At 31.8% G+C, this 15833-nt stretch overlaps 1 protein-coding gene across 1 annotated transcript in view; it reads left to right on the plus strand.

The window, feature by feature from the left end:
• Positions 1-15833, plus strand: part of LOC134726637 (uncharacterized) — a 29983-nt gene that overhangs the window by 13861 nt on the left and 289 nt on the right. The window contains exons 6-19 of the mRNA XM_063591048.1: positions 879-1060; positions 1306-1479; positions 2468-2611; positions 3198-3322; positions 3983-4132; positions 4913-5083; positions 7018-7155; positions 7943-8045; positions 8485-8705; positions 8994-9224; positions 9838-10288; positions 12201-12340; positions 14842-15075; positions 15386-15574. Of these exons, the coding sequence (XP_063447118.1) occupies positions 879-1060; positions 1306-1479; positions 2468-2611; positions 3198-3322; positions 3983-4132; positions 4913-5083; positions 7018-7155; positions 7943-8045; positions 8485-8705; positions 8994-9224; positions 9838-10288; positions 12201-12340; positions 14842-15075; positions 15386-15574 (2653 nt within the window). The remainder of the gene's footprint in view (positions 1-878; positions 1061-1305; positions 1480-2467; positions 2612-3197; positions 3323-3982; positions 4133-4912; positions 5084-7017; positions 7156-7942; positions 8046-8484; positions 8706-8993; positions 9225-9837; positions 10289-12200; positions 12341-14841; positions 15076-15385; positions 15575-15833) is intronic.

Here is a 15833-nt window from a genome sequence, read left to right on the forward strand (position 1 = left end):
TTTCATTGTAAACATACATGTTGAGATTTGTATCGGTGTTTCGCGTCAACATTCATGTTTTTAATTTGTTATTATTTTTATTGTTTTAATCTTTGTCAAAGCATTACTAATGCTAGGCAAATAATACACAAATGAATAAAGAAAATATGAAATTCATGACAACAAAAAATCTAAACAAAAATTAAAAAACCTACAAACGTTAAGATATACAGACAACAACATATAGTCTAACAGTGGCCCGATGTCTTGACTTTATAAAACGTACCAACCTCTTCATTGTCAGATTATAATCGGACATAGACGACCTCTGGTGACAGGTTTAGTAGCTTAATTGCTTTTTTAAACGTTTTACGAAATCGTTTTGTTTCCATTTTTTTTTTTTTTTTTTTAAAGATTATTAAGTATAAACGAACGATATAATCTGCACTGGTTCGACCATTGACAACCATACCACATCTTCTCTTTTTATATATGAAAGAGTGTTTTTATATCTATTTATTCGTTTCTTGTTTTTTTTTTTTTTCAATTCATTTTGTTTTTTCAAATACTTTCTGGGGTATTGAAGTACAAAAAAAAAATAGATGAAAAGTATAGACTATAAATTGCCAATGTTGATAGACATAAAGCATGTAATTCTCTGTTCGTTCATTTCATAAATACTTCCGTAAAACTTCATTCTTAGCTTTATCTGAGCATAGTCGTATAGATGTTTAAGGTTTACAATATAATGATATTGAAATGATTTGGATTAAATTTATTAAAACTATGGACAGTTTTCAATTGCATTTTGACAACGTATACATGGTATATGATTTAAATTAAAATTTCATTGGCTGACCATTTTGGGAGAAGTATAAATATTTGATTAACGATTTCAGATGCAGGTTGAACTGTATGGAGAAAACATCCCTGACATCTTTACTGTCGCTACGAGCTACCTGTTCTTCGTGTACCTTTCAACAGCAGAAAGAAAACAAATTTTGGTGGAATGTTAAAAATTTCGATCTAGGCACTAAAACATCTACAAATAATAGTAACTGGCAATCCTGGATGTTATCTGGTAATTAGTAAGCTACTAAATGGCTATAAACTACGAGATAGTAGTAATGAATTTTTAGCAATCATGGTAGATTAAGAATTAACCAGATTCACAATATATTTTGGCACGATTCTTCCGCACTTATTCCGTAAAAAATGTTTTATAAGATCTTCAAAGTTTGAAACAATTAAGCAAAATATTGTTTAATTTATGCATAGGAGAAAAATCTTATTTAGTTTACTTAGTTTTATTTTTAACATTTCCAGAGTTGAACACAAATCGATTTGTTATGAAAGCCAATGCTTTAACCGAGAACACAGGATACCTTATCGAGAGCTTTATGGAGCTAGCATCAGGAGAGATAAGTACCAGTATCTGGATAGTCAAGACCAATATACTTCCTTATGGTGGATCTTGTGAAGTTGAGGACGCAGACTGGGGTAATGTTATTGGACTCCTTGCAAAAGTATTTTTTTTATTCCATTTTAAAACTTCAACATGCGGCAACTTACAGTCCAATTTATATAAAATTTGGACAACTTCGCCCCTGAACCATTTTATATGATTTTGATATAAGAGAAAATAACAACCAAAACCAAGGAGTAAACAAAGACTCATAAAACCAAAGGACATTTACATCAACAGTTATAAATGATAAATAAAAAACAACACGAACTCCACTAAAAAACCGGGAGTGAAATCAGGTGCTCCGGAAGGGTAAGCATTTCCTGCACCGTATACGGAACCCGTCGTGTTATGTCTTTGTTCAGTATGGTTATTATGACTGAGGTAGAATATAAGATACGATTTCTGACACAATTTTGTCACAATGGTCAATCAGCTCATGATGGCGATCGTAAAAATTCTTGAAGGAAAACCTTAATTTGATGGATTCATAGCCCTGTCTATCAACTTTTGAGAAAGCAGTATTCCTCGTACAACAAAGTCAACGTACTTTGAGCTTGCGGATAAATTCATATTTTTCTTAATGAACTCTTCGTAGATACAAGTATTAAAATTTTGTACGCCAGACACGTTACGTCTACGAAAGAATCTTCAGTGACACTCGAATCATATCAGTCTAAACACAATACTTTAATTGTCATGAATTATATCTTAACTGCACTGAACAATACTTAATATTCTCTTTCTTACTTAATAGTAGTCGTTAGTCATTTCAGTATTGTATCGTAAATAAAGACAACAGTATTTACCGTTATTCAGGAGTTACTAATTCCGGGTTATAAACTAAAACCTTTGGAAACACATCAACTATAAAATATTCTATTGTAAAATGATTCCCGAACTATGCTCAACTGAATTGATACATGTTAAATCTTTCCTTTTATGGGAGTATAAAACAACGTTTAGACCAACGTGTAGGATGGCGATGGACTTATCAGTTATTTCAATCTTTTCTTTATTCAGGAGAAAAGAAAGTTACAACAGACGGATGGAAGGACGAGGGTTACAGAAGTTACAGAGACTCTAACTATGATTGGAAAGAACAGATAAACTTTAGAATAGTAGAGCTGACATCAGAAGGAAAAGAAATTTTACTTTATTACGGAAGTAAGTGCTAAATATGATCAAAATTACAGCTGACAATTCAAAATAAATACTGGACCTATAATAATTGCTGTTAAAGTGTTGATCGATGAAGTCCAATGTGACGCTTTGAAATCTCAAATCAGTCTAAACTAAAATACCAAGAAAGGTAGTTGAGCTTAAATCTATTTAAAGTGAACCGATCCAACGTGCTCTTACCTCATATGGAATTTACTGACCCCATATATATCGTATTAGGTCACTAACACACCATGCAACTAATATTACATACCAAACTTTTAATTTACGGCAACATCGTAAGTCCCATGTTGACCAGGATATATGAGTTGCATTAAGTGATAAGACAACATTTATATATTATGAAGGTAAATTAAAGAACTTAAAAACCCAATTTGGCTAGTGAGGGTGCAAAATTACCCCTTTATATACCGTATGACTGTTGAAATATAAAGTCACCAAACTGAACACGTCCAGCATATGTTTAATATTATTTTTGATGTAGTATTTCTTTTGAATTCAATGCGTTTCTTCAAGACATAGAAGAATAGTGTAGTTTTATTAGTAACTTATATGTTTTATTTTATTTAAGCGGAAGAAGATAATTATATACGACTTAAACCTGGTAAAGAGAAAGACGATTACAATGTTACAGTTAAAGTACAAATCTACGACATATTCGTTGATTATGCAGAATGTACGATCAACGTAGGTCCGGTATGTTGATTACATTTTGACTCCTTTTTTCTAAACTAACATAAAAAAAAAAGGATTAGTGTTGGTAATGTTTTGTGCTAGTTTGAATAATACTATCAATGTTTTACATTAAATACTTAATCATCAACTTGAAGTATTCTGGTTTGAAAATAATGAACTTAATATATGGAACCAAATATGTCTCTTACCGGACTATCCCTTCGTCCCATTTTTTGTAATTAACATTTAGTAACACATTTTAAATCAAACCGGGTTCAAATTCATTAGTTGTTCCGTCATTCCCAAGTTTGTTGTGCATTTGTCTCAATAAAGAATACAGGAACTTGTACTCGTGGTCATATTATTTAAGTATATCACGGGATATGTATTGCATCCACGTTTCTGATACGATTGGATACGTTTCAATTAGACTGACCACTAATTAGGAAAATAAAAAACCTGTTTTATATTTTGAAAAATAGACAAAAAATACATAAAGTTTCCATAAAGCGTTTCACTAAAAAGAGTCAATAACACGACATGTACTAACAAACTTGGTTTGTGTTCTGGAAATTCATTTCAAATTCCTATTGCGTCGCATTTAGTAAAGCATTTCAAATCAATTAACATATTATCAAACATTATATACACATGTGTAGTGAAAATAAACTATTGTTTAAGATTCTACCTGGCTATATAACTGACGATGAACCCAGTGTGGCAGCATATCTGAATTCTTCATCTGATAACATTGAGTATTACCGGAAGATTGGAAATGTCAAACAAGTAGCCATGAACACAGAAGTAGCTGGAACACCTATGAAAGAATTGGTTTGTTTGTTTTGTAGATATAAATAATAAAATTTTACAATATTGTTAATACAGAATACTTGCCATACGTCATTAGTTTATCGTAGAAGAGTTAATTAGCTTACTTATTTTATTAGCCTTGATGATGCTAAGTTAACAATAATTTGTGACAGTAGATTTAAGATTTTTTACTTATAAAAAAAACCCAACACTATTATCTCTCTTTTGTTGACAATATAAATCAAAATTTCAACATCGAATTTTTACTTCAATGAAATGCATAGCAGACTATCGTCCTGAACGTGCATTACATATTTGCAACTGGATGTTAAGCAAAATAAAAAAAAATAATCCATCATAAGAATAGCATATTTTTCAATTTTGTTCATTGCGTTAATTTTCCGATGTAAAAAAAGTGCGCACAACAAACAAACACACCGAAATATTAAAATAAACAGGTACATGCTAAACAAAACACATTACATAATAACATATGCAAAATAATTATCAAAATTACATGAGTCAGACTAACAGAACTCATTTTACTTGTTTAGAAATAATGCTGTTGACCACTATTATATTAAATGCTGTAAATTCGAAGAACTCCATAAACAGTGCCAAGATGTACACCATCTCATGCAAAACCGGTTACCAATTTGTATACATATTTTAAAAATATTTGGAATAAAATTAACAAAGAAATCTTATATTTATAATAAGAATAAACCATATTTGATAATACACCACATTTAAAGCAAACTTATCACAGTAATCATATATCAATATTAGTTTTCTTCTAAGACTTTGAAATCGAATGGGACTATCTTTGATACCGATCCAGCTGATTGGGGAAGTATTGGTATTGAAACACGTGATGATGGTTCAAATATCACCAAAACGTTTGATGAATTATGGGATATGTATCAACATCCGGATTATGGAAATGTTTCACTTCACAATGAAATAATGCAGGTGAGATCAAATGTTTACTAGATGCTTGAATAGAATGTATAGATTTTAAAAATAATTATCATACAAGATAAGGAGATATTGAAGACTATCCATTAGGGTTCAAAATTCAAATGGCATATTTCAGCTAAATATCGGAAACATTTGTTTCATCATTCACAAATGACTTCCGAGTGATATATTTTTCTCTCATAGATCTTCCAGAGCTAGGGTACCCCGGTGCATTGGTGAATTTAGGCAATACAACTTTACCCATGTTCAACTCTCTTTTTATTTTGGAAAAAGAAGACATAATTTCGAAATCAAATCGAAAGAATCGAATAACCTTCGGAAGGAGCTTTGATATAATGCGTCGAAGAAGTAAGCATCTCATTCATTATAAGCCATTTATTTATGAAGATTTCTAACCAGACACTTTTTGCCAGGACTAGGTTTGCAATTTTCCTTTTTTCCTTTTATCTAATTCGCTTTGCTCTCAAATCCCACTAATGTACATAAAGACTGCCAGTCATGAAATGAATCTCGTACTGATTCAGATATAACAAGATCCGTCTTATACACTCTGTAGTATTTAATGATATGAATATAACATCAAGTATTTAAAAGATAGGTGAAGTATTCAATATTAAACCATTGTGGTGACGTCAGCCCATTCATTTACCGTGGATTCTTTTTCTAGAATCAACGCTTCCTTAATTCGTCGCTGAAATGGACTCACCTTTTGTCATTCTTTTGTTTCCTTTGTGTGCCTAATTACATTAAGGTTGAATTGGCCAATTTTACTGATTTCTGTTCAGTAATGGAATTATTTTAAAAACTTACCTTTAATTTTTGTAATTTATATATGCCTGCACTCGGAGTCGAACCCGTCCATGAATTCTCTTCATTGTCACTTACATCAACACATCCACGTAACCTCTCGGCTACCAATTGGTTACGATTCAATTGTCTAATTCATATATATAAATTGAATATTTGATATACATCGGTACAACGGACACACGTAGATTGTACCTTTAAATATACAATAATAGGCAATCATATAGTATGAGTTGGTAGCCACGAGGTTTCATGGAAATGCTCAATGAGTTAGAACTTGTCGGCTTAGGTTCGAATCCTGTTTTTGTTTTTGTCCCTGTTCTCGACTTTTCCTGGTTTGTTCCTTGTTTATTAAGTGATTTTGGATATTTTGTTTAATAAAAGCGAGTTTGGTCGTTTATTGTTGGATGATTGTTATCTATTCTACATGTTTAAAACGGAAATGTTAACATTATAGGTGTCTATTTTTGTTTTATAAATCAATATAGTATGATTACATTTGTTTATTCACAAATTCCAATGCTAGAAAATCGTGATGTAGGTAATGAGACTTCTTGTTAGAAATTACGGACACATGCTTTATATATATGCCATATATATGTTTTTTGTCAAGTTGTTGTCCCAGGCTTTGACACATTCCCCAATTTTATTAGAAATAAGATCAAATAAATTATTTTGTCAAAACATATAATGTTCAGATGCCTGATAAATGAAAATCTTTAAGGGCAGACGTTATGTGTACAACATGTATTTGTATTGTTTTAACCATAATGATTTAAATGTAATATATGATATATTGTAATGCATCGTTTGTCACGATAACATGGTTATTTAAACTCACTAACAATACCTTCTAATTAAGAATAGGCTTTAATTTTGAAAAGACATTATCACAATAGTTTAAGTTATAGATACAACGGTTAAGCGTTGATTCATGAAAAACAAACCATTCGCCCTGCGGGCTCATGATTTATTTTTCAAGAATCAACGCTTATCCATTGTATCTATATCACATAATACAGCAACCGAACGACAGAAATGATTGATATATTTCTCATATATATGATTTTAAATTATCAGTATGATGAATAATCCATTCTTAATCTTATATTTTTTAGAAACTACTGAACTTTTCTAGTATATTATTTGAAGCCTCTGATTTAGTTGATGACTCGTCTTCTGTGGATTTAGATCAAGTTGCATACAGTATTGGAACAATAATTGATAATAAAGATTTCACTATTAACAACACTGCGGTAAGTTAGTTGGAAAACGCATTCGATTGATTGATTGATTGTTGGTTGATAAACGCGTTTGAAGTTAAGGTTGTATTTCTCTTGTTTCAATAATTGCAATGTCAAAGAAAATATACATAAGTAATGAAAATAAAATAAAATTTAAAATTCCTAACTCAGAGAAAACTTCGAAACGGAAACGCCGGAATCAAAAGGCAAAATCAAAAACTGAAACTTATCAAATGAATGGATAACAGCTGTTATACTCCTGACTTTGTACATATTTTTTTTCCTCATGTAAACACTGGTAGATTAAACCTGGTTTCATAGCTAGTTAAACCCCTCACTTGAAACTGTCGCATACAATTTCATTATGTTGACAACAATGATTGTTGTCAACATAATGAAGACAATGTATGAACAAAACAGACATAATAGGTAACAATGTTAAAAATAGCGATATAGCAGTTAATACTGTGGAATAATCTTAATCATTATAAAAACAAACAAACATGTAGCAAAGACAAACAAAAAGGCATTAAGACAAAGCACATAAGTAAAAATGAATGAAAATAAAAATACGTGATAAGTTGTTATAGCCGTGAACATGACCATTGCAACAGAATAAAGGGATGAGTATATGTTATGGTGAAGTTCATGCTATCGTGTAGTTCATGCAATTACAACAAGTACCACATGAGAACATGTAGCTTGCGTAATATTTTATTCCGATTGAGAGGGAGGGAAATGGTGTCACTACAAATCCCGATCGATATTAAAGTACATACACTACCTTTTATGTTTTCAGTCTAATGCGTTCAAGGGAAATATGTTACTTCTGGACAAGCTGATTAAGTTAGCTGACAATGATACTTATCCAAAGTATGAAGATTATATTATAACATGTCAAGGTAACTGTGGCAGAATTTAACGTTTTACTAAAAAGTCTTAAGTGATCTATGTTGTTTCTTGTTTACTATTATTTGTCTGTTTGTCTTTTCCATGTATAGCCATGCCGTTATCAGTTTATTTTCGATTTATTAGTTTGACGGTTCCTCTAGTATATTTTTCCGCTATTTTACTAAACCATAATGGTATACTGTAATTTCATTGTTTAAATCATGAAAAGACAGGTAAACTATTGTCGCCTTCTTTGACATTGGAACTCAACCGGATTGTTGACTTTTCAAAGCAATATTTTGATATAATCGTTACTGATGAGTCATATGTAGACGAAACTCGGGTCTGGCGTACTAAATTATAATCCTGGTACCTTTGATAACTATTATGCATATCATACGTTTATAACTTAAATGTTATTTAAAATAAACTTATAACTTACTGTTATAGCTGTGTTAAGAGTCCTTAATAATGCGTTAGAAGCGATTTTACCCAAGACTGCAGCTGACACACCAAGCCAGTTAGACATATATACTATAATGTCGGATATCTCCAGCAGACAGGAGTATGGTGAACCGAATGATGCTGATCTGACTCCTGCAGAGAGAGCATTCATTGCCTCACAGATTGCTTTAAAGAACGAACTTGATGCTGAAATCGAAAATGATGTAGTAAGTTGAAAGTAATCTCATTATTTATATAAGGAGATATGTATGAATTTAAATGAGACAAATATCAACCAGAGGCAAAGACAAGCAAGACCATGAGAAATGAAACGAAACTGTAGAGGATATTCGACGTTTACAACATACTACCATTATGGCGTCTGTCTTTTGAAAAGTAATATCCATGCATCCAAATATAATTAGTTTTACGATGTCAGAGCTTTCTTTTTATATTTTATGACAGTTCTTGGGGATTAAGTAGTTATTTTTATTTATTTTTTATAATTTTTACAGGTGCAAACTGAGATAACGGTATTGTTAGAAAGTATTTCACACCTTGGAAAGGTACTACACATGTTGAACTATCGTAAACAAATGCCTGTAAGTACCCAAGTGGGAAACATTGACTGTTCTCAGGACAAAAAACTGATTGGTGACTTGATCAAGGATGGATTAAATCAAGATAACGTAAAGTTGAGTTTTACTGAATCTACGTCGAGGTCTCTTGAAGAACAGAACGTACAGGTACTATGATAAAAAGTTTAAAAGATTTATCAAAATAGATATACAATAAGTGTGTAAAGATATCTTTTCATCATCTGTTTTGAGACACGCATACATATACTCATTTAATTTATTACTTCCAATTTTGTTTGGATTGGAATAGAATTTAGATTTTGTTGATATTTGAATTCACAGATTTACCGAAGTCTGTATAGAAGTCACAAATGTGTAAATCATTTAACAACTTAATTCGTTGTTCACCAGTACAAACCAAACCACACACATTGGTATCCTATGTATCGAAACCTACAAAAATGTGGGTTCTATTCCACAAGATTCAGACTATCGTACCAAACTTTAAACTATTGTCATCAAATACTTATAGAGTTTATTCAATTTATAAATTATAGAAAATATATAGTAGCTTAGTCGGAATTTTCCAAGAAGGCTAATACACTATACACTATTATTTCTATCTTTCGAACGCAATGAGGCTTTCTGGTGGGGATACTGGTAATACCAACTCAACTGCGAGTTTTGTCTGTCAACGCTAATTTACGTCGATGTATTTTATATAAGTTTGGTCAGTATAATTAATTATTGAAAAACATTTTTGCACTTTTTTCCATCATAGGTAACGGTATATGATCATACACCATATTCATGGGATGAGGAATCGAAATTCATAACATCTAAAACAGTATCTGTATCGATTGGTAATGATAACACAAATAACGCTGCAATACCATCCAAAATCAAACTACAGAATAATTTGCCAGCAAAGAAATCTATACAAATCGCAATTCCAATGGATAAAACTGAACCAACATCACAGATGCTGTTGTATAAACTGTTCTGGAAAACTCCTTCAGACAACCTTATATTTAGTATTACAAAAGCTGTTGATCACCTGAGCCACACTGTATATATTCAAAGTAAAACTCCTCCAACAGAAGACACGTATAACTTGAAGAAATCCATAGAACCAGGTGACTGGGTGTCGACTGATGAAATACAAATTGTTTTTGATGGTGGACTATACACACAACCGTATAATGTCTACATCGGAGTTCGTGTATATTTAGGTATGGATGTATTTATGTATTGCAAATTTATTTTCAAGGAGTGATATAATAATCGAACCTCTGTTAAACTACGTTTTACTGTGCGAATTGATGTGTGTTTTTTTATGCCCCATTTATGGGCATTATGTTTTCTGGTCTGTACGTACGTTCGTCCGTTCGTCCGTCCATCTGTCACGCTTCAGGTTAAAGTTGTGGTCGAGGTAGTTTTTGATGAAGTTGAAATCCAATCAACTTGAAACTCAGTTCACGTGTCCCTTATGATATGATCTTTCAAATTAGAAATTTTATCCCATTTTCACGGTTCACTGAACATAGAAAATAATAATGCGGATGGGACATACGTCTTCTATGGACACATTTTTGTTTTATTCTACATTGACTAGAGGTGTCGAAAGAGGGTTGAAATCTCACAAAATATGTTTAACCTTGCCGCAATTTAACAGTCAGGAGCCCCCGGCCTTTGTAATTCTTGTATGTTTTTTTAAACTTTTATTTCTATTTTATGTTCTGGAGTTTAGTATAGCGTCCACTTTCCCTGAATTAGTGAACTAATGCTAGTTATGTTTTCCCGACATTGATTTTTACATATAGTCATATTGGTCAATCAATTTTTCCCAAATTGAGTTAAAGAGGGGGGTGGGTTTTTTTTTATTCTTCATTGAAATTTTGATGTCGTCCCTTAAACAAGATTTTTCTACTTATACGCAGTTTTGATTTGATAACACCCTTACAAAACAAAATCAGTTTGAAACATTGTATTTATGTACGTGTCTACAATAAAATAAATCTACTATAGTTTTAAAAATGCACAAAAATGCGTCTCTTTTTACGGCGTTGATACATTCATGTTTCGTGTCGTCTATTCATCGTTTGTAGTGTACTCGTGCACTATCGTAAATTCATGGTCCATTGTTATTCCGTAGAGTAAATGTTGCTATGATCTTATGTATTGTTTATCTAGTTATTTCTCTGTACTTTGCGTTTATTTGTTACGTTTTCCCGTCAAGTAATGTTGTCCCTTTAGCGGTATTTAAAATATTTATGTATGGGCAGGAGATAAGAAAAGCCATAAAAACAGGTTCAATAAAAAAGTTTTTCTAGAATATCACGTACCAAGTCAGGACTATGTCAGTTGTTATCAATTTTTTTCAGTTTCTATATATGTTAGTTTTTGTTGTGTTTCACTTCATTGTTACTGTTCTTCTGTTGTTTTCCTGTATAGTTGAAGTGTTTCTTTTGGTTTAAGTTTGCATCCGGATTTAGTTTCGTTAAATTGATTTATGGCGATTGAGCAGCGGTATACTACTTTTGTCCTTATTTAAAGCAAACAGAGGATTACGAAATCGTAAATTGGGGGAAAAAAGACAATAATGTCGAAAAAGGTAAAACACAAGCATCCGATCACAAAGTGTCAACTCTTTCACATAAGGGCTGTTAAAAATCAATATGTAAATAAACATTAAAATTGAGAATGGAAATGGGGAGAGTCCTTCATCTGGCCCCTAAAGAATAAATATATACTAGTTCATTGATAATGAACGCCGTACTAAACTATGATATTGCAACCCCCCCCCCCCCTATACCCCTAGCAAATATAGAAAAGTAAATGCATAGCAATACCACATTTTTACTTTCAAACGACGGAAGAACAAGCATACAACTTCGTTCTGATATGCACCATACGAAGTAAACACATTAAGAAAAAATATGTGAAAATAAAATTGAGTAGAAGAAGAAAAAAATAGATTTAACCACTTATATAAAACACATTGTTCATTCTGAATTATTGTAAACATTAAACTTGACAACATGTGTCTAAATGATACTAAAATTGGCTGTTCGCTATTGTTAAGGTGTTTCATAGTTTTTTCTACTTTTGTGCATTACTGTTGAGTTGAATTGCGTGTTTTAGAGGCACCAGCAACTGACATATCAACAAGAAAACGACGAGCGTTAAGTACAACCATTGTAGAATATGAAATGATTGGTGCCACGGCAGGTTGTCGGGTTTGGGATACTGTAAATGAGAAATGGGATAAATCATCATGTAAGGTAAGAACTGTTCATTACTTATTGTGTTGCTGGTTAGTGATACTAACGAATACAACAAATAGATTTTTATTTCAGAATTACATTATTTACATTACCAAACTCCTGAAATAACAATTTCAAAATCCATTTTGTAAAGTATTTTCATTGTTTTTAAAATGAAATAAAGACGATGTTAATGTCATGTTGGCAACAACGCAAAATACAAGTCATATAGGTGTATATGTAAGAGACCAACAACAGTCTTCAATTAAACGCAAGGAAGTAAAACATTGAGATAGAAACAAGGGTACCAACTAACGTGATTCGTGACGAGGAACATATACATTAATTTATGATAGTGATAACTATTTTTAAGTTCTCAACAAAACCATGTAACCCATAGCTAGATATTCGTATCATTTAAACAGCAAAAAAGTTAAATTCTAACTTATATACCTATATGGAGTTATCTTCTTTCAGAACGACAGGTCATTCTTTTTCAGAATCAACCCGGACGATACCATGTTTCAATGATATATGCTCCAAGGCATAAAATAATGACATGTGTGAGGTCATAATTGTCCTTGATAAACATGCAATCTATGATGCACCTCAAAACTTTATTCGTGTAATAGTTTTTTGTTGCCGATTTGGAAATTTATTTTTAAAGTTCAATCGATGATAGGTGTAAAGGAAACCGTCATTGTAGTCCAGCATTTTAATTTTAGAAACAAATAACGTTAAGTTTTGTTTATTTATCGCTACAATAAAGAAACATTATCATATATGTCAGATGAATTTTAATGTAGACTTTCATAAAATAAATCAAGATTAAACATATTGGTGTGTAAGATTTTGAAAATCTTATTGAGTCAAACTGAATAGAATGATTGAATTTTGGTTGTTTGCTTAACGTCCAGTGGCACATATTTCATGCATGTTCAGAACGATACACACTGACTAGGAAATCATACTGTGACCTACATACTTTTATATTCGTCTTCGTGTCAGTTCTTAACTTTTAAAAATTTATGTATACCTTTTACTCTATCAAATGATCAACTAATAAGATAATCTTATATTCTATTGAATACCATTAACGTAGCTCACGAAAAGGTCGGGTGCGGAGGGTATATAATTATATCCTGATTATCTTTTAATAAAATGTAATGCTATTCAAAAGACAATCTTTCTGAATTTTTCATTCGATTCAAGTAAAATTGTTAAAAAATAACCACTTTTCCGCGATAGAAATAACAATTACCTCCTCCCCCTTTCGATAAGCTGAGTGGTACACTAAATTACTTACAATGTGTCTTGTATTTGTCATACACCATTATCGGATGGTAAAAATACGTTTGTATCTTACTTCATGCAGTTACAGTTATATTTTTATTGTGTATGGATAATATTTTTTAAAAGGTTTATATCTAAATTATTTAGTGAGTTTTATTTCACATTCTACATGAGCCGCAGGGCGTATTAAAACCTTAACGCATTAGAAAGGAATACCCCACTTAAGTGTTGTCGGTATAATAGGATACTTAATTTTACAAATCTTTATAAAATTATTATTTTTTTGACGGTATATAAGTCAGATAATGCATATTTTAAGGTTTTTCTTGTCGTAGAACTCCCCTTGGTGTGTTCTACGACAAGAAAAACCTTAAAATATGCATAATCTATAACATAACGTCCTTCAAACGGTTTGAGTACACACCCGTGGTAAAATATGAATATATTGTCAGGATGTTCCAATCGTACTCCCACGTCATATGTTTTTTTATGAATGAGATACCCGACGTCATAGAACGATGTCGTAAGAATTTGAGCATTTTAGGGGAAAATACATGCTTGCCAAAAAATATCATCACAACAAGGAAACGTAAACAAACGATGCTTAATGAGGTGTAAGCCGATTTTTTTTTTAAAACATATAAGACATTATAAGTAAATTATAATTTAAATTCACCCAAAACTATCTAAATACGTTATTGTAAAAACTTTAAGCATGACACTATCTTAGTTTGCTCCGTTCTCTTACGCAAATTTAATAGTGCGTTTATTTATGGCAACGGCAAATATTTTCCTCCACATAGAGCGCTTTGATCCAAAACAATAGCCATATGTGTCCTATTAGAATCGAAATATTTTATGGCCATTGGGAGCTTGAATATATCGTGATTTAACCACAGGTTGTCCCTTAAGCTTTATGCCGATAGTTTACACCTCGCTATCGCTCAGAATTAAATAATTGTCTTAAAGGGCACACCCGTGGTAAAATCACGATATATTCCAACCCCCATGAATTATTTCTGAATTAGATTTTTTTTTTAAAGTATCGTTTCGAAGAATACTTACTATTAGTGAAAGCCATATCAAAGTTCTAAACCTTTTAATGGAGAAATAACCAATCGTTCACTCCTTCTGTAGTTTAATCAAATATATCACCATTAGGTATCTCCTTGTCGCCAGTATTCTGATAGTTGATAATGATAATAAACCGTGTGTTCTCGTTTTAGTTTTCGTCATCGTCGACAATAAACGAAACAGTATGTGAATGTTCCAATCCACCAGGAAACAGTTTCGCCACAACATTTTACGTTCCACCAAACACCATTGACTTTGGTAGCGTATTTAACAAATTCGACTTGAAAAACAACGCTGGCGTTTTTGCAACTGTTATATCTCTTATACTTGTGTACCTCCTTATTTGTGTATGGGCATATAGGCAAGACAGAGCGGATCACCACAGGGTAAATTACATTTTTATAAATCTAGTAATATATGACACGTTTTTAGTTTTTCAATCTGAGTTGAATGTCGTAGCAAATAAAGCTGTGTTCCTTTCCTTTGGTATGCTACAAATGAAGAATGACAATGCCATTTCAATTCTACGAATTACAATACAAGTTTGAAAATAAAATAAAAATAATAAGTGATTGAAGCCAGATGTAACGAATATGGAACATTCAAATTTATTGATAATAATAAATGCAGAACCTGTTGAAGTATAGTTAAGTAATATTTTACACCAGTTAAAAATGTACTTACTTTTATATACAGTGGGCCTTATCCTACCTTATTGATAATGGACCGTATGATGAGTACCTCTACATTCTTACGGTGTACACAGGTCTACATAGGCATGCTGGTACCAAGTCCAAGGTTCATTTTCAGATAATTGATGGTGATCCAGCCACTCAAAAACATGTCTCTACAGAGACTAGAACCTTAGACGACGGCACACATGAAGTAAGTACAAAACAGGTTAGATCAATGTGTTACGGAATGTAATTGTAAGGTGAAGAGTTAAATGCCCTACACATTTGTTTAAAATTGTTACAGATAAAACCGATCTGAAAAAAACATGTACAGACACATATGATAGATGAATAGTGAAAAACAAAAACAACTTGTTTGTTATTAAACCCGTTTAAAAGTAAATTTCCTTTGAAAAATAAATACAATAAATTAAAAAAACAAAATATTTCGGTAACCGGAAGTCGTTTTG

Source organism: Mytilus trossulus, chromosome 7 (assembly GCF_036588685.1).
Source record: "Mytilus trossulus isolate FHL-02 chromosome 7, PNRI_Mtr1.1.1.hap1, whole genome shotgun sequence".
NCBI classification, from domain to species: Eukaryota; Metazoa; Mollusca; class Bivalvia; order Mytilida; family Mytilidae; genus Mytilus; species Mytilus trossulus.